Genomic DNA, 20,126 nt, shown 5'->3' with positions numbered 1-20,126 from the left:
AGCCAAAGGTTACTCAGCATTTTTTCTAAATGATTCATATCATACTTGGGGATTAAATGGCTGTTTTCTACTTGTTTTCTAAGAAGTCTGGCCCCAAACTTCTGGAAAAAAACAGAGGTTGGTAACAAAACATCTTGAAAGCTTGTACACCGTAACACTTTGCTTGTATATAATTTAAAGAAAAGTTCCAAAGACACAAAGAAGGGAATGGTTGCAAATTAACCTGATCTGAGGAAGTGGTTCCTTAGAATCCTTGATGGAAATGTGTTAATGTTCAGTTCTTACCAGAGTTGGGGCAGATGCCGATTCCTCTTCTGTCTGGGAAATGAAAATCCATCAAACTTGTGTCTACTTCAGTATTGTGGAATGGATATGCTGTGAAACATAATGAAACAGACAATCTTGTAATGCACTCAGTGATTTCTTTGTAACCTATAGAACATATTAGTTCTGGCACTGCGTACACTAATGTAAACCAGGATAAAAATATATGGCGAAGTGCTGCTTAAGTTCGACCCGCCTGTATGAATCTACTTCGTAAAGGGGCTAGCGGGAGTGTTGCAAAAGCAGACTAAAAGAGCTAGAAATAGGAAAGAACATATTTTCGTGGGTGTTCTTTATTCCTTTTTGGCAACAATCACATCTAAGCATTTGGCCACGAATTGCGGTACAAAAGGCAATCGACTAGCCGTTCTGAACCAGGTTACATTCCAATATGATGCACTCAAGACTGTAGGGTACAGCCTCGTGCAACTATCAATTCATGAGCAATTCACAGTCAAGATGAGAGGGTGAATACGTAGTAAAGAAGATTGAAAAGAAGTGGAAAAGTACTGCCCTTGACAGTTGAAAATGATAGATACCATATAAAATACTGAAAGATGCAAAGGGAACCCCATAGAGAGCTGAAATTCAATTGTCTCTGGTTAGAACACGCAAAATTGTTTTGTACAACTGATAGCTCGCAAATATTTCCAGCGGATTGAAAAGTAAGCCAACCCTACACAAGAAAAACGTTGAGTATATTTTTTCTGTGTGCCTTATACATTTGTGTCACATGTGGTGGTAATGTCCTCAGATTCAAACATTTTGGCAAGCAGTGGTATCGCAAATAGAGAAATATGTGGCGTGGAATTGGAGATGGATCCCTTGATTTTGCTCGTAGGTAATGAAGATACCCTGGGACATTATAAACGGAACGCCAGAAGTTACGGACTGATGACCTTTTTTCTGGTACCGGCACGTCTAGTAAATGCACAACACTGGAAATCGCAAGACACGCCAGGTATAAAGGAATGGTGGGCCAGAATGTGTTATGTGGCAGCTATGTCCAAAATTGAAGGGGCAATGAGGGGCGAATTGTCAAAGTATCTGGCAGATACTGATCACGTTTGTAAATTACACTGATAACCACAACATTCACCATAGGCTGCATGAAATGTCCTCCTTCTCATTACTCTGATGAGAAGACTATGCTGCTCGATTCATATCCCCGCATAGCTCTAATCCGCTAATCACATCTCACTATGTACTCATGACTGAAAATATGGATGTATCTACAACTATGTTTTTTTTTACTTTGCTGTATTCTTTATTTGGTTTTTGCTTCTGAATATGAATGGTTTCAATTGTTAAAAACATGACAGATATGGACCCACAGTATACCAACGAAAGGTTGAAGCAGGTATGATCTTTCTTGAACAAAAGGAAATTGTGACATTTAATCCCTGAAGTATAAGGGCCTTAATATTATGGCATGTTTGTTTGTTTGTTTTATTATTTATAATGCACAGATATACCCAGGGGTATCAAGGCGCAGCATTTACAAGAGTATGCAAAGCTTAGTTACAAATATAGAATATACATGTAGGCAATGGAAGTATAGACAGAGCATAGTAAGGAGGAAAAGCAATATAAACAGTATAGGCGCAAGTACGGGTGGGCGCACAAGGTTACACAGTGTGCGGGTAGCAGGAAATTGATACATTGTTGTATATGTTATTGATTCAATGTGGTACATTGTTGTATATGTTAATGATTCAATAAACTTTAAATGGTAAAGGAAAGATTTCCTTTTGGCACTGTTCCCTCCATAGATTCCTATGGGGACCCCAATCTTTTTGCTTATTTTTTAACCCTGTCCTGACTATTGGAGGTCACTAAAGCCTTCTGCTTTACTTCCCCTGTCTGTTTCACTCATTCATATGGGGAAACTGACTAGTTTGTAAGACTGTCAGTACTGAGCGGCTTTGTCTCTCTTATGGAATTCTTGTATGTTTACAATTCACACATCACCTTACAGTGAAGTGCAGTTAGGATACACTGGACCTCATTACGAGTCCAGCTGTAACCGAGCCGGAAAAAACAGCAGGTTACCGCCAGACTCGTATTACCACTCCGCCTCCGTGATTCCCGGAATTACCGGGGCATTATGACCCCAGTGACCCGGGAATTTATGGGGATGGGGACCATGGAAACACCGGTTCCGTCTATGACAGAGCCGGTATTTCCATGCCTGCCTGCAAGCGGGTGGTGTTAAACCCGCCAGGTCAGACCTGGCGGGATTGACACCTCCCGCCTGCAGGACTCTTAATTAGCCGGTCCAGAAAGAATGGTGGTGGCGGTTTCAGCACCACCGTTCTTTCCGGACCGGCAGGGTTGTAATGAGGCCATTTGTATCTTTATAACTTTTCACCTAATGGCATTTTGATTACTTTGACTATGTTCCTAAAAAAAGCTACTGGCAGCTGCGTGATTTTTACTATTTGTGTAATATTTTTCTCTGGGCACTTTTGCATTTACTGAAAGTGGCAACTAAAGGTGGTAGAACCACAATATGAGATTTTTCGCTTGATCTTTGGCAATTCTTTTCTTTGGCCTTCTTACTGCCTTCCCAGGTCAGGAATTGCCATATATGGATACCTATTTCCCGGGGAAAGCTGCTGCTTTCGTGGGCCTGTCGGCTTTGTGTGTGTGATCCAGTGGAGGGGGCCAGGATTGTCTGGCCCCAGTCCACATCCTCTGGTGCCTGAAAGTCTGTTGCTGTATGGATGTGATGGCCAGTGGTTGTCCAGGATTGGACAAACCCTGGGATGTTTGAATGTTGCAGATTAGCGTTGGTGGGCTTGGGCATGCTCCCAGCCTGAATCTTGGATAAAAGGAGGGCTCCTGCAGCTATTCGACAGATCATCATTGGAACCTATGAAGTAACGCAGGCCACTGACGACCTGAGGATGACTCTTGCAGCTGACTAGCATCGACACCAGTGATTGGGCTGGTGAAGCCCTGCTCCTCTGCCTGATCTCAGAAGACCCTAATTAATGCTTCGGCCCTTGGACTGGTGTGGACCACCCATCTAGACCTCTGCCCCAGGATCCATGCCTTGTAAGCCTTTTGGAAGTGTCCCTGGACCACCCGGTGGACTGACCAGCTCCCTTCTGAGCTACCTCGGTGCGGCCTTCCAAGCAGAGCTTTGGAACTTGCAAGATCTTCAGCTTATTTGTATTTGGTTTATTTATATTGCGCACCCAGCCCAGGGGCATCTGGGCGCATATCTTACACAGGTTACAGATAACAAACTCAAGTTACATTGTTTGAGGTACATGATACAGGTAATAGTAGCACATAGGAGGCATATATTACAAAGAACAAGCACAATATACACATGAACATACACACAATTATAACAAGTAGCTAAAGCTGACCCCAAATGAGGGTCTTGTTGGTCTGGTCATAGCTGGAGCGTGACAGGTATGTATCATTTATGCACTAGTAGTGGCTAGATCTTGCTCCGTTAGCCAAAGTTTGGCTGTGTGCTTGAATGTGATGTAACGGGGTTCAGGTCTCAGTGAATTGGGGAGTGTGTTCCAAAGTTTGTAGGCAAGGACTGGGAAACTGGACCCCACTGCATTCAGTGGTTTAAATCTAGGTATAGCAAGTGAGTGTGTGTGTGCAGATCTAAGTGGTCGGGTAGCTGTGTGTGCTGTAAACGGTTGGACAGATATTCAGGGGCTTGATAGGCTCGGTACTTATGTGTAAGTGCGAGGGCTTTAAGAGAAATTCCGAGTGACACAGGGAGCCAGTGGAGGCTCCGTCTGGTGTCAGAGATGTCCATTTTTCTTGGGATATTGAAGGCCGCTCTGATAGCATTATTCTGGGTTACTCGGAGCTTGTTAATGTTAGTTTGGCTAGTACGTAGGTAAAGGGCATTGCGTAGTCAATTTTGGCCATTACAAGGGTTCTTGCCAGGATGATGCAGTTATGAGTGGAGATGAAGGGTCTGCATGCTGTCACCAATTTACAAGTGTAGGCTGAAGCGGAGACCACTGAGTTGATTTGTTTTGTCAAGGAGAGGGTCAAGTCTATTTGGAACCCGAGGGTTTTGGTGTTGTTTGACACCTTAATGGTGTTCCCATCGATGATAAAAGCATTGAAAGCAGGGTTCAGTTTGTTGAGTCGTGGGTGTGAGCCTGGGATGAGTAACTCAGTCTTATCATCATTTAAACATAATCCGTGCTGTGCCATCCATGCTTCGATGACTGAGTAGACCTCGTTGAGAGCCTTTGAGTCAGTTGCGTAATAATAGGAATGAGTATTTGGGTGTCATCCGCATAGTTGGTGTAGGTGATACCCAGATAATCAACAATATCAAATAATGGTTTAGTAAACACATTATATAATGCGGGGGAAACACAGCACGCTTGTGGGACCCCGCAAGTAACATGCGAAGGATCAGCTGACGCAGTCGGGGAGAAAACACGCATGGTTCTGTTTGCAAGGAATGACCTGATCCATGATGTGGCCTCGTCTGAGAAATGGGCAGCGGTTTTTAAATAGCAGCAGAGAGTTTGATGATCGACCAAGTCGAACACTGCAGAGAGGTCAAGAAGTAGTAATAAAGCTATCTTGCCTTTTGTCTTTAATGTCCTGTATTTCTGTTTTAAGGTCTAAGAGGGCTGTCTCAGTGCCATGTTTCGGACGGAAGTCTGATTGTCAGAGACCGAAGAGTCTATTGGCCTTGAGGTATTCCTGAATTTGTAAATAGGCTGCTTGGTCTAAGATTTTCAAGAGGAAAGGCACTGTGGTTGCTGTAGGTACTCTTGTTCAGAGAGGAATTGCCATAGCATTTCGGTGCTGGACTGGCCATGTGGGCGGGACAAAGACTGATATGCAAATGGATATTTCCCATCTGTGAAAGGTGCAGTGAGCAAAAAGCGTGTGCTGCAAACTCTCATCTCAGAACAGGTTATCATGCCATGTTATTTCTGGAGAGGAGCGCCTGCTACCTTTTTTGAAATATTTACAAGGAACTTGGGGTTGGTCACCCTGAGTTACCTGGGGGCAACCAGACGTGGACTCCCTGCTCACTGTGCGCAGAGAGACACAGCTTTACCTCACTGATGAGGCCCAACAAGGCTGAAACACGTGTATGGGGTTGCTGTAGGTACTCTTGTTCAGAGAGGAATTGCCATAGCATTTTGCTGCTGGACTGGCCATGTGGGCGGCACAAAGACTGATATGCAAATGGATATTTCCCATCTGTGAAAGGTACAGTGAGCAAAAAGCGTGTGCTGCAAACTCTCATCTCAGAGCAGGTTATCATGCCATGTTCTTTCTGGAGAGGAGCGGCTGCTACCTTTTTTGAAACACTGTGGTAATTGGTCTGTAGTTAGATCGGTTGCTAGGGTCAAGTGTAGGTTTTGTAATAAGAAGTATGACACATGCATCCTTGACATTGTCAGGGACAGTGCCAGCTTTTAAAGAGGCGTTGATAAATGTGGTGATGAATGGGGCTAAGTCATGGGCAGCTTCCGTGATGATGGGTGCTGGGCATGAGTCACCTTGACAGTTTGAGGGTTTTAGTTTTTTGATGATATTTTCTACTTCCCAGATGGATAATGGAGAGAAGCTGAATGGTTTACAGGAGTGCGTAGGTGCTGACGGGCTGAGGACAGATACCTTAGAGGGGGGGTCTGTCATCAAGGTATATTTTTTATTGTTAATTTTACTCTTTAAAGTGGTCATTTTATCCATAAGTGTTTTTTGTATACTAGTACACCTGGCAGCATTGGTATTGCACTTGTCTGTTGGGGTTATGGAAGATTCGAGTTCTTTAAGGATCTTGAAGAGCTCTTTGGTATTAGATTCAGCCTGAAGAGTACGTTTATTATAGGTGTCTTCTTTTGCTGTGAGAATTGCTTCCTTGATGCAGAGATCAGTGTATTTTTTGTTAGAGTCTGTTGGATGGCTTTTCCAAAGTGATTCTGCACTTCTTTTGGCTTTGCGTAAGTCTCTCAAGCTGAGGTGTAAACCAGGAGTTGAGGTGCGCACACTGTTTAGGTTTGCGTAATTTTAATGGAGCTATGCAGTTTAGAGCTTTTAATATGGTTTGGTTATAGGTAAATACAAGGGCTGTGGGGTCAGAACAAGCGACTGCGGCCTTGTTGAGTATGGGGAGGATGGTCGGTAGTAATCTCTCCTTAGTAATGTCGTTCTTGTTGCGGATTTGAATAGAAAGAGAAATGTTGGATATAAGATTAGGCAGAGTTGCTTTGACTGTGAACATTATCTAGTGATGATCAGACCAGATGCAAGGGGTGACTGATATCAGGTTGATGCTACAGTTCAAGTCAGCGAGCCAATCAAGGGTTCTCCCTTTGGTATGTGTAGGCTCATGTATGTGATGATTAAATCCTAGGTTGCTCAATGAGCTGGGAAGGTTGAGGGCTTTAATGTCATTTGGGTCTTGGAATCCAAGTTTAAGGTCCCCCAGAAGTATTATTTTGTGTTGGGCTTTGTATTAAGAGTGAGGAAGGTAGAGATATCATCAGCGAAGGATGAAATGGGTCCTGGTGGTCGATGGATAAGGTGCACTGTGGCAGTTTGGTTATGTGATAACGCTAGTTTGATTGATAGTAGCTCAGCAGAATCTGGTTGTTAGGGATATGTCTAAGCTCTAGGGTGTTTTTGAAGATGAAGGCTACTCCTCCACCTTTTGACTGATTGGTGTCTCTATCACTTCTAATAATGGTGGGGTTGTCAGGTATAGCTAGGGCCAAAGAGGGTCCAGAGGCTGCGTGTAGCCAAGTTTCAGTGACGGCTAAGAAGTCCAGGTCCTCTGTTGTAATGAAATCGGCGATGTCAAGGGCATGCGCTGGGAGGGATCTGGCGTTGACTAAGGCCCCTTTGATCAAGATAGTTTTTCTGCTGGAGAGCAGATGGGGTGCGTAGTGAGTTTATAAGAGGGACGTTAGTGTCGTCAATACCAGTGAAGGTAGTGGTAGATGTTGTGGTTTTAGTTTTAGTGACATGGGAGTGACAAGTTTTTTGAATGATTCTGGAGCCTAGTCTGAAATTTCTAAGGCTACTAGTACAAGGTTGGTTAGGTGTGGGTTTGCGTGCAAAGTGTTCTTATACTATAAATTGCCTGCCCTTGCATTTTCAACCATCTCACAACAAACGAATCTGTGCTGGGGCTGCTTCCGTGTTAACTGTTGCAAGATCGCATGTCGACACCTGACTGTTTGACCTCCGCTGAAATAATCCCTCTGCATTCCTGTGAGGTATCCTGCAGGGTCTGCACTGGTGAAGACTGTATCCGTTCTTCACTTGGGGGTCTGGTGAGAACCGCAAACAGCTGTCGGTGTGAAAAGTGACCTCTGCACCCTATAATAAATAATTGTATCTTTATATACTTACTGACTAACCTGAATTATTGCTGTTGTTCTGTGTGGAGTTATTGTAGCCCTAGACCACTTGCACACTTTTCCTGAGACTAAGCTTTGACTGCTTTTGTGCTCTATCTTGATTGGGTTTTTGCTAACCTCGCAGTGTCTTCCCTGTTTACTATAAATAGGGTGGCCTCCTAAACACCTTCCCTTCAGAGGCTGATCTAAAAAAATGTATCTTAACAGTTGGCAAGAATGCTACCATGGCTCGACGGAAGGGACCACATCACACATGCACTTGGAGCCCCCCAACAATGGATAAGAGAAATGTACACTTTAAAGATCTTTGGATCACCCACCATGTCCTAAAAGGCTGTAGAGCTGAATTCCTCCAATACATAGCACAATATTGACAAAGGAGGAAATTAAGATCCAGCAGCAGCATACGTCTAACAGTTGCTCACTACATGAGGAAAAAGCTTAAAGACTCCACTTTCTCAGGCATACCAGCCATATTCTGGAATTTCCTGACTTTTCAGGACCCCCTTACTTTCCAAAAATCAAAAAAGCCCTGGTTATTCACTGCACCATAGCAACCCAGCTGTACCTCTCCACTCAACCCAATGTCACAAACACTGCAGCCTAGACTGCAAAGGGTCATATTCTGCTCCTTACAATGTCAATACTACAAATTTAAAAAAAAAGGAAAAGTGCAGAGTTTATGAGTCCCAGCACCTGATAAATATAGGCTTAAAAAGAAAGTATTGCAGAGCAGCGTAATTCCCAGGTTCCGACACTCTACACAATTTCGTTTAGTAAATACATATAGTGAAAAAGTCCACTGTGGTTTTCCATGAGCTGTCCACAAATTGTATTTATATCCAACAAAAAAGAAATGTCCAATAATGATAACATGTATTATTTAGAAAACATTACAGCATTACAACGGATGGCACTAATAACAAAGTTTAGCAGTGTCAGTTTTTGTTTGCATGCCGGAGCCAACACATGTTTCGCATCTAAAAGGCTTATTTAAGGCAATTATACAGTCCGATTCCGACTCTCTAGTGAGATCACCAACTGTGAATGGATATACATTTCTAGTTTTGATTTAGTATTAAAACCTGGCTGTGATTTGCATTGCTTAGAGTGTGCCAATGCCTACTAAATTGTGTATTTTTATACTTACTGTCTATTTTGATTTATTTGAGTGCTGTGTGTGGGTCTCATTGAACAATTACACCACACACATATCTCCTCAAGTCTAGGGCTTACTGCTCTGACCTTGACAACCGGGAGTGGGAACACATCTCAACCTGGGGTGGGAGACATGCCAGGGAGAAATCCAGTGCCAGTCATAACCCAGTGGGGGACGGTGGCAGTTGGGAGGGCCCCAATTCCTGTCCCCACCCCATGTTCCAGTTTGTTTGTGTGCAGTACCAAATTGCCTAACTCATTGCCTTGGAATACAAATACTAGACAGGTTTTCTCATCTCATTTTAGAGAAACAGCCGACCCAGGAGAAAGACAGCACGAAGACCAAGAATCGAGAATCATCGGAGCCCCACAGGAGTCCATAGATATATGCCAGGGAAGATAAACGAGCAAGAAGGGAGTCGGCGGACACACTCACCCAGCCAAGATCCTACGCAAGCGGCATACAACCAGCCCAGTGTAAGTGAAGCACAAAGTGAAGTAGTCGGAGCACCAAAGCATCTGCTGCCAATGCCACGAACTGCGAGAATGCATCAGCAAGCCTGGAAACTGGTGGAATTCTCCTACACCACCAGGGAAACAAAAAGCAATCCCCACCAATAAAAGGACAGAACTTACCTTAAGAGCAGCACAAGCAGAAACTCTGAATTATGCACCGCCATTGTTGTTATGTAGTGGATCTGCATAGGAAAATTGTATGGGAGTTAGTATACTATATCAAACCGGTGCTGTTTTGAACACCTCGCGGGTGTCAATTGGCCAACCAGAGGAGGGGGAAGAGGATACAAAAACCCTCAGGAAACAGGAAGTTGTGGGTTGTGTGGGTGATATCAGAAAAGGCAAAGGTAGTAAACCAAGCGACCAGCAGGAGGAAGGATGTGGAAGAATGTGGCGTGTTTGAAAATAGTGACAATAGTGTGTGAAAGTAGTGAAAATAGTGAAAATATTGTGTTTAGGAGAGTGTAGGGAGTGAATGTACAGTGATTGTGTGAGTTACAGGAGGTTGCTTGAGTAGACAGTGGGTGGAATAGTAGTGCGTGGGAGGGGATAGTAGTTTGGAGGAGTGGGTAGTAGTGCAGAGAAGGGAGGAATAGTGAAGATCAAGGAAAAGTGAAGAGTAGGGAGTAGTATTGTGGAGCGGGAGTAACAGTGCAGAGGATGGACTAGTGTGGAAGAGAAAGTGGTAGTGGGGAGGAGTAGGGTGAAAGAGGGACTTACCATCAAAACAAGTGTAATAACATCAAAAGAGTGGAGGCAAGGCATAGAAGGAGTGTGAGATATCGGAGGGACAGAGGAGGAAGATGCAGGGACTATAATTAGTGACGGCAGGTGAAGTTGGAATAAGGAGAGCAGTGAGAGATGAATACCAGGAGGTGCACGTGAGCGTGACAAAAAGGAGACTGAATCAGGAAAAATGTCTGTAATGTGCAATCTCATACCCCCTTTTAGATTATTAAACTCTGCATAGAGTAGGGACAATCAGTCTTTGAGGGGGTTTAGACAGAGAAATAATTCTGCCTTTAGGTCGTCACTTCTAGTACGAGTAAGAACGTAGACAGTGGGGTGGAATCTGTGGTATATACTAACCTGGGGAATGTGGACACATGCGCTAGGGAGGTTTTGTGCTTTTTATACAAGAGAGGGAAGGTCATAGGCCCTGAAAAATCAAATAAAACCTCTTGAACTGTCTCTGAGACACAGAGTAATTATTGAGCCATCTGTGACATGTGGCGTCAACGAGGTCATCAACTGCCATCCAAAATGTAAAGGGTAGTAAGGCCTGAGTCCCCACAAATGTAATACCAGAAGCAGCGGGGTGTGATTTATATTGTTAGGGAGTTTTACAAAAGTCCACCAAAGTTATTACTTTAGAAGACTCATACTTGGGACACATGTCTTAGTATTAGCCTGAACCATACAAGTATGTTGGTAGCAATGGCTGAGCAGCCAGGCGTATCTTAGGAGGGAGAAAGGGCTGTAGGTGGTACAAAGAACTTCGAGTATACTGTGAGGGGTCAGAAATTAGAGTCGGACACAAGGTATTCATATACTCAAGTAAAGACTGCCTAGCAGACCCTATTCCAAGAGGAATTTCCCTTAAAAATCAAAACTAAGGATCAGTCTGTCAGGAAGTCAGTAGCTGAAAAACCACCCTTGTGTCCAAAACATCCTATCCTGGCCCTCGCACTAAAACAAAACAACTAACGGTGCAAGGATATGTCATTTTCTTGATGTTTGCAAAAAGTGTTCAAAACCAAACATTTTATAATGACTCCAACAAAAACGTTCTCCAAGGTAGAGGCCCTTGTACCCAGAGGGTGGTTCCCTTCCTCTGGTTTCTTAAATAGGATGGCAACAGTACGACTTAAATTAATAGTTCCTTTGTTTCCTCACTGGACTCACAAAGTTCTTGTTGAAATCGCAAGTTTTGCAACATTCTTTCTGGAAGATTTCCTTTAACTCTTGTGAGGGGTCAGAAATGAGAGACGGACACAAAGTTGTAGTTTTGTCAACGTTTGCCATATTTATTAAAAGAAAAAAGGGGATAGGATAAACACCTATCTGTCCCTATCCGTACAAGAATGTTCCTACCTAGCAAACTAAAGCTAAAGAAAAGTGACCTTGTTTCCAAATATAACTGACCCTCACACTAACATATACAAATCAAAATATGTGAGGTAAATGTATCTGGTTCCAGCTCACCAAAAATGTGCAAACCCTCAAACTTATAACTCCAATAAAGTGACCCTTGTGTTCAGGGTTTGTGTCCCTTCCCCTGAATCAATACAGGAAGACGTGAGATAGCTCTGTTCCAGAAATGTTCTATTTAGTTCAATAAAAAAAAGTCTCTTTCAACCAACACATCTTTCAAATTGGTAAAGAAGCGTCTCTTTCACAAAGCACTAAAATGTTTCTTCCACAACGGGCCTCATCACAAGTTGGGCTGTATCCCGGCTGTAATACAGCCTGACTGTAATAGCCCTATCACCGACCGGTCCGGCTGTATTACCCCTGGATCATGGGTTGGGTGTTAACGGTAAATCCCCATTCCCCATTGGGTCCATTGGATTCAATAGGGCATTTTCAGCGCTAATTATGCGGGCTAATACAGCCGGCGATAAAACAGCCGAAAACAGGGGATTTTCACCTCCCGAGAAAGGCTGGAAGTAAAACAGCCCATTTAGCACCCAACTCGTGATAGGGCCAGCCCTTATATGCGGCACTAATACTGTTACCACTGCATTTAAGGGCTACAGCCCAACTCGTGATGAGGCCTAAAGTATTCTTCTCAAGATGTCAAAATGTTTACTTATCAGGATGTAACCTCTGTCTCTTCCGTAGAATACTTTTGTCAGAATAGCACAGCAAATATCTCTTGGTTGCACAATAGTTTGGAAGGATGATGAAGAAAATATTGTCTTTCCACAAAACTCTTCATAACAACAGCTTTTGACTTCTTTAAAACAACTGCTCCTTTCCTGGTTTACTCAGCTGCTAGGAATGGTTTCTACTTCACACAACTATGAATGTTTCTCTGCTTGTGGCAATGCTTGTTCCAGGTTTCTCCACACCAGCATCTAATATGTATGAAGAGAATTGAACAATGTTTGCCTGTTTATTTGTTTATGGCAATATGGGTTACATATTTCCCCAAACTGACATCTCTTGTGGGGAGAATTGTACCCTTTTTGCCCTTCTATTTCTTCTTTATAGTCTCTGTGCTGGTGGCAATGCAGGTTCCAGGTTTGCCCCAAACAGACATCCCATGTGAGGAGAATTGTAGCCTTTTTGCCCTTTTAACTCTTCTTTATAGTCTCTTTGCTGGTGGCAATGCAGGCTCCAGGTTTCCCCAAGCTGATATCCCACGTGAGAAGAATTTTACCCTTTTTGCCTTTCTTGGTTTTTTATATACTGGTCTTTGAGTTTTAACATGGTAGGGGCTTGTGCAAGGACAGCATGCCATCAGTTATTTGGGAATGATAGGATCTTCATCCTCACAAAAAGATTAATACTGCGTCCCTTCTAAGGGATTCATCACTTCTTCCTGGCAGCCATCTCCTCCCGTGTGATCCTCCCTCATAATGCCAATCCCAAGGTCAGGATCAGGTAGCGGCTGCCTTCCCCTGGCCACATGGGAGGAGACTTTAGGCTGGGGATCAGTGATGACCTCGCAGGATTTACAGTATTTGTACAAAGGCTTAACACTTTAGAAGTTCATACCTATCAGGGTTATGAGTGTCTCAGAGTCAGATTGGAGGGCAAAACCAGTAGGCACACGTTGTAGAAAGTTCGAAGGTTTCAGTGGAAGCCTTCTGTAGCAAGTTAGTAACAGTCTTTGTTGGAAAAAGGGTCAGGACTTCAGAGAAAGCTCCTCTTTGGATAACAATGCACTGCACTGTAGCCACATGTCCCATGGTATTGGCGGTTTGAAGCTTGTGAAGGTCACAGCTCGTCGTGGGATAGCTCAAAATGCAGGTCATCTCAATACCGATCCGTTTCACCAGTCTAAGTGTGACAGTCAACCTCTTCAGAGTTCTCCTGATGTTTAGAAGTAGGGGGTCGCACAGCAGCAGTTACACAGAAGGTCCTGTGGTCGTCTAGAAGTGGCTGCGGGCATCTTTCTTCTTCCTCATCGTTTCTTCAGTTTCAGTGGTCAGCTTGTCTTCAGCCTCAGCATCCCTAAATGCAGGAACCCAGCCAATCACCATCCATTCACCATTGAAACTCTGGGTGGTGACTGTACTTTGGTTCTAGGCAGGCACACCAGAAGACAAAGAACAGTGGTACTATTAGTGCCACTGCACTTCCGGAAGGCTGTATTAGAATTAGCACACTCCAACCTGACCTCGGGTATATGACCTGGGGTATATGCAGAAGTCAAGTAGTTTTGATTTGCCAAATTACCTCTATAGAGATGGTCATCGAGCCACCTGACATCCTCTGCTAATTTACAGGTCCCTTTCTTCTGAATCGGTATGGATATACTGTTTAAACCTTCCAAGACAAGGAGTTTATATCTCCTTGTGATAGTCAACTATGCAACACGATATCCTGAAGCATTTCCTTCGCGAAGCAACACCACCAAAAGTATCATGACAGTTCTCATACCTTTCTTCACAAGAGTAGGTGTTCCAGCCGATATCCTGAAGTTTCATGTCAAAATGATCGGTAAGATGAAGGTGCTGATGAACATCAATACCCTCTGGATCTCATTTGAATAACCCAGATTGACAGCGTAGTGCAGTGATTTAATCAAACTCTGAAACGAATCCTTTGGAAGCTCTTTTTCCTGAAGATGGACGGAATTTGAATAATCTAATCCCCTGGGTTCTGTTTATAGTCTGAGAAATGCCACAGTCATCCACTGGCCTCTCCCCATCACTGTTGGTGTACGACAGGAACCCTCATGACATACTGTGGGAAGAGAAAATGTAGTACCTTTCTTTTCTTAGTGCCACCTATTATGGTTCTTAAAGTAGTAAAACTGCAAGAACCACACTAACGTACACTGCAAATACATTATATCCAAGTAGTCAAACAAAAAGGATGTGTCCTTGAGTTAGCTACAAACCTTCAATAAGATTGGTATCTAATATCTCAGAATTCTGACTTTTGAGAAACATAAGATTGTGGTTGACAATTATAAATTCTATATGATATTTATTAAGAAAGGACAATTCAAGATAACACTTATTTGTCATCAGTCAAGGTGGAAATCTTTATATGCAACAGCAGCTATTAAGCCTATTAATACATGAAACGAGTGTGAAAACTAAGTTAAATGCTTGCCAACAAGTGTTTCAACCTAACAATGGTCTTTCTCAAGGCTTAAATTCTACATTCCCATATAGGGTATGTATAACAATAATATTGTTAAATAACAATAAGCATTTTTTGCAACACAGATTTTAGTGTAAAGAAATGTGAACAAATAGAAAATGTGATCATCACAAAACAATTAAGTCATCATGTAAAAAGTAAAAGAAGAAAAAGAAATGAGGGTCCACAAAGAGAAAGAAAGAAAATAAGATTAGTATTTCTAAAATGCAATAACCTGTTGTTACTTAAAACTAAAGTGCTCACCTCCTGATTGTACATTTTTTAATCTAATTAGAATTGTCTGTGATAAAGAAATTGTGATATTATGTTGAAATGCAGAGAAAGTATCTGTAATCAGGAAAGATAGATATAATTAGTTATTCACTAAACAAGGTCTATTAACCAATTAATTGATCGAGTAATTTTCACTGTATTATAAGCTAACTCACCGTATGCTGCTGTATCTTATTTATATCTAATCAGCTTCATACTTACGCTCTGTTCAAGAGTTCCTAGCGGGGAATTAAGAGACAGGTTCTCACATTGGTGCTTGATTCACTTGTATGCTGATAGGAAAATATAGTAACTTAATATAACTATTATAAGGTTTTGCAAATATAGGTGTACAAATTAATAAAGATGATAGCTGATCCTCAAAAATCATACCTAGAATTTGTGGGTATTATTCAACCCTGCCGTGATAAGCCATTTTTAGTGGGCCGTGTGGTTAGGGCCGGCCATTTTGTTTATTTATATTAAGGCGATGGCATCATCATGCAAGCGTGTGATGTCATCAACGTAATGATGTCACCAATGTAAACAGTGGAAAAAGATTGTGGATATGAGTGTTTATGGTTAATCTATGTTACATTATTTATAAACTGAAAGTTATGGGATTACAACTCACTTATTTATAAATACAAACTAATAGGCTCCTGATAAGCAAGGAAATATCCATTGCTGAACCTTTCAAATTACATTTCACGTTAAAAAAATTGTTCTCATGGAGAGCTTGGGGTCATTTCACAAAATTATGATGTTCCATATCATAAGTATGAATTAATATGTTGCTTCTATTGTTAGTGAGCGTGGTATATATCTTCCAATAGATTAATATCAAGTCATAACCAACATGAACTAATCATTCAACACTAGAGTCGAGATCAATAATTCATTACACGCTGATTTGGACACTTAGTAAAACATTATTCGCAAAAAGAGATTATTAGCATGTGAGAGTTTTTCCATTAATGAAAAAGAATATAACAGTTAGTATCAGGATCAAGAAAATAATTGAACAGTTCAACCAATTATAAGGATAACAGGAGAAAAATAAGAACATTGTTAATCATTATAGTTCTTATCCACCAAAGTGTACAAGTACATAAGAAATATAATAAGAAAACTGAAAGTTCATGATCTGTATTCAATCCAGGGAAGAGGCTCCATGACATACTAGACATCATGCGTGAATAATGGGAGGGACATGAGAGCCAACAGACTAGCAACCACTTGATGGTTAAAACATTCCAGAGAAATACATGGAGACGGTGACCCAACTGGCTAGAACCCATCTGCAAGATGCTCAGGCCAGAAAAGAAAAGGCATACAACAGAGAAGACAGACTACGCAGCTTCCAAGTGGAAAATATTGTAAGCTTCTTACAACCAGGCAGAACATACATCTAGCAAGCTGGCATAGCCCTTATGAAGTTACTGATATGGTCTCCCCTCTTACTTAAAAGGTCCAAAAGGCATACCGGCGGAAACCATCCTAGCTGTACGATATCATTAAACTGAAACACTAGAAAGATAACAGTAATCCACAGCTGCAACTGTTACATGCCAACAATACGAGGGACACACCATTACCTATCAAAGTCCATGGTAGGGTAACACCAGGCAGAGTGTCTGTAAGGCATAATCCAATACCCCCTTTTTATATTTCTAACCCCTGGATAGATTAAAGATAGTCTAGGAATGTCCCCGAGGGAGTTTAGACAGAGACAGCATTCTGCCTTTAGGTTTACACGTCCAGTACTAGTAAGATCCTAGACAGTAGGGTGGCATCTGCAGTGTGTACTAACCTGTGGAGTTGGGACGCCTGGGTTAGGGAGGGTTGGTACTTCTTAGATTAGAGAGACAGGAACAACCCTAGGGCCCTGAAAAATCAAATAAAAACCCTGACCTGTACTATTTATTAAGCCATCTGCAACACTGCTCAGGTACATTTCCCTGATGAAGGTTGGCTAAATGCAAGTGTCTTTTCCCGTTTCATTAACACAGGGTGGCATATCACAACCCCGCCACCCCCAGCGCAGGTTCTGAAAATCAATCTTAACATCCAACATGTTGCTTCATAGTGAATCACTATACAAGAATTATTTATCTTTGAAAAGAGGGTTTGAATCTTAAAGAAAGTAGAAATAAATGTTCATCAGCTTTCAACCACTTCCCAAAAAGCAGAGATGATGAGATAAGTGGTACAATTCAGCTACTAAGCCAAAACATGTTAATGAATGTTTGGCATTTTATAGCCACTATATGCATTTTGTAAACGAATGAAAAACTAATTTCAAAGTACAACTTTTAAAATAAATTACACTTTATTTTCTAATCTGTTTTGAAACTGAGCTCATTGATTCATAAAACAGACACATTAAGAGGTCTGCCAGCGCAAAACATGTTTGTGGCCATTAGATGTACAAATAACTGCACAATTATGCCAAGGTCCAATGTAACCTGTAGCTAAGGTAGGGTAGGGCAATGTTGCATTGCTTGGGTCCTCCCATGAATGTACACGAGCCAAGCACTATCCTGCTCTTAATTACTCTCTGGCCACCCATGCCTTGGATTAAGGATTACAGAATACAACAGACCTTAACCCATGCGATTGGCTAGTTTGTACTCCTAAGGATTTTCTAGATAGGGAGAAATAATTTCACAGCTCAGAAATAGGGAAATATAATTAAAAATGTATGTAAGCAAATTTGAAGTGGCATATGTTTACTGTGGCAAGAGGGGAAGAGCAATTGTTGTGCATGCCTGTGCTAATGAGTGGTGTGGAGCCACTCTTTCAAGATAAGGTCCAAAGCTTTCACAAATGCGCAAGTGTGCGCTCTAAATGACTTGCACAGGGCAGGGTGCTTTGATGGAACAATTGATCACTGAGGAGAGTTGCAAGTTTTTTAAGTGACCTGAAGCTGTGAATGCTAGTATTTCGAACTCAGCGTTTCCTCCATGAGAGTTTGATACAAACACAGCTATGTACTTTGGTAATAGCACTGTTAGTGACATTGCAAGAAATAGAATGGCAAAGTATGCATCAGCGGACACTGTATAAATTATCATTGTATTTTATGGATTTGAGTGACCTGCCCGCAAAGGTTTTGTTCGCGGTTAGAATGCAGTAAAACCCCGTTTTGACCATTCATTGAAAATGGGGACCTGATCAATGGTTTTCCCCTCGCATTGTTAAAGATGCGGGGGACACCCCCACAATCCCCCAAGGCCGCAGATACCGAACATGGGGAGCGGGGGACACCCACATAACCCCCACTCCTTATGTTTGGTATTTTCAGACCCAAACTTTTCAAAAGAATTCAAACTAATGGTAGTGACTGAATTCAGTTAAATCTACCATGCATTCATATTTTTTTAAACAATTTGCGTACTACCTATTTTATGCTTTACGCTGTAGATATAAAGCCAAAGGTTTTACCTCATAAATAGCTATAATGGCCATCTAAGGAGGAATTCTCCTCCCCCCACCTGAACCACATCCTTATCTGATCAGTCCCAGCTCTTCTGATGAGCTACTTCTGCCTTCTTCAGCCATCAGATCCTAGATCTCCCATATGCTGCTAGGCCATTAATGCACCAACTATTTCAGTGCCCTTAAGACAAAGGTATATATGCCCTAAACATTTTGTTCAGTTTTGCCTGTAAGTCATATTTAAACACCCTATTTGGGGGTGGTAGTGTCAAAAAGGCATGCATCCTCTCCCTCCAACTTAATTTTTAGGCACTTTACTCAGAACCGCTTAAGTGAACAATCAAAGGGTTAATAGGTATGTAGCAGCTGCTTCCTTCCCTTCGGTGGCACCTCACTTAAAGACTAGTAGCGAAACACTCTGGAGCAGTTTTGAATCTGTCCTGCTGCAATGGGAGATGCAAGGTTCCCCGTTCGCCCTCGCGACATACTGCCATCAGTACAGCTATGGACAACACTTCCTATTATCTCTGGCTCCTTCTGGTGACATGTGCAAAGAAGATTTCGCAGAGAAACACTGCCCACACTGCAAACTTTTTGAGGGTACTTCCAATTGGAGCAACCCGAGGCCTGATGGTTGAGCCAGAAGTCTATATTAACACTCAATCACGGTCTATGGAGAAGTTATTCTATTGTACCTATTACATATGTATGCTCAGTACACCATATACTTTTAACAACACTTACTAGGGGGCCATCGCTCAAAGGAGGGATATGGCACCCCTAGTGTAGAGGAAGGAATGACGGTGACTAATGACAGAGCAGACCAGCGGACCCCACAGTGTTCACACACGTTAGGATCTAAGGAAAGCAGCAACACAGCCGCTTCCCTAGTCGATCCCACGGCGCCTTCAGCCCTTCTACTTTTCGCATGATGAGATACGCGTATTAGAAGCATAAAAAAGAACTGGGATAAAGACAAATTGCGCAATGCGCATTAGGACTGGCAATATAAGTCAGCGCCATAAGCTTGAACATGGCGGAGTAAGAACACACATATTTGGAAAAAGTTTTTCCATCAGGGAGTCACCCCCTCTTGAAACATACGTCCTGAAGAAGATGACCTAAACAAGTGTGGTTATGAAACCGGTCGACCTTATCATAGTATGAGCTGGTCTCATGCTTTTTTATGATCTATGTTATAAAGCAATCTGACATAGTCAATAAGAATTTAAAGTGACCTGAGTTGTAGGTCTGTTTTATCGAGTTTATATGTATGTAAGGACCTTATTGTTAAGGATCCTTAAGTGTGTTATATCAGTAATAGGTGTGAGATTTTTCTAGGCGCTAGCATCACGCTGTCTAATTAAATAAAACAGTACACAACGTTATGCATAGAAAGCCCTAAAAAAATCTAGAACCGGGCATTATCTAATGTAAAATGCCCCATTTTTTCTAAATTGCTCTCTTTAATTGTTATTAAAACACTAAGCCTGATTTTTAATAATTTTGTTTTGTTTTTGTAAGAATTGGAATTAGTCACCGTCATTCCTTCCTCTACACTAGGGGTGCCATATCCCTCCTTTGAGCGATGGCCCCCTAGTAAGTGTTGTTAAAAGTATATGGTGTACTAAGTATACATATGTAATAGGTACAATAGAATAACTTCTCCATAGACCGTGATTGAGTGTTAATATGTATTTTTAATACACG

The 20,126-nt window shown here is 42.0% G+C and overlaps 1 protein-coding gene across 2 annotated transcripts in view; it reads right to left on the bottom strand.

Annotated features, from left to right (window-relative positions):
• LOC138583277 (zinc finger protein 530-like) overlaps positions 1–20,126 on the bottom strand; it is a 367,448-nt gene that overhangs the window by 153,004 nt on the left and 194,318 nt on the right. For both annotated transcript variants that reach the window (XM_069655375.1, XM_069655376.1), the window contains exon 8: positions 286–375. In XM_069655375.1, coding sequence (XP_069511476.1) covers positions 286–375 — 90 coding nt within the window. The remainder of the gene's footprint in view (positions 1–285; positions 376–20,126) is intronic.

The sequence above is a fragment of the Ambystoma mexicanum genome, chromosome 3q, assembly GCF_040938575.1.
Source record: "Ambystoma mexicanum isolate Mex_15411 chromosome 3q, UKY_AmexF1_1, whole genome shotgun sequence".
NCBI lineage: Eukaryota > Metazoa > Chordata > Amphibia > Caudata > Ambystomatidae > Ambystoma > Ambystoma mexicanum.
Note: the sequence above shows the minus strand (reverse complement) of the source record. Positions and strands in the feature narration are given on the sequence as shown.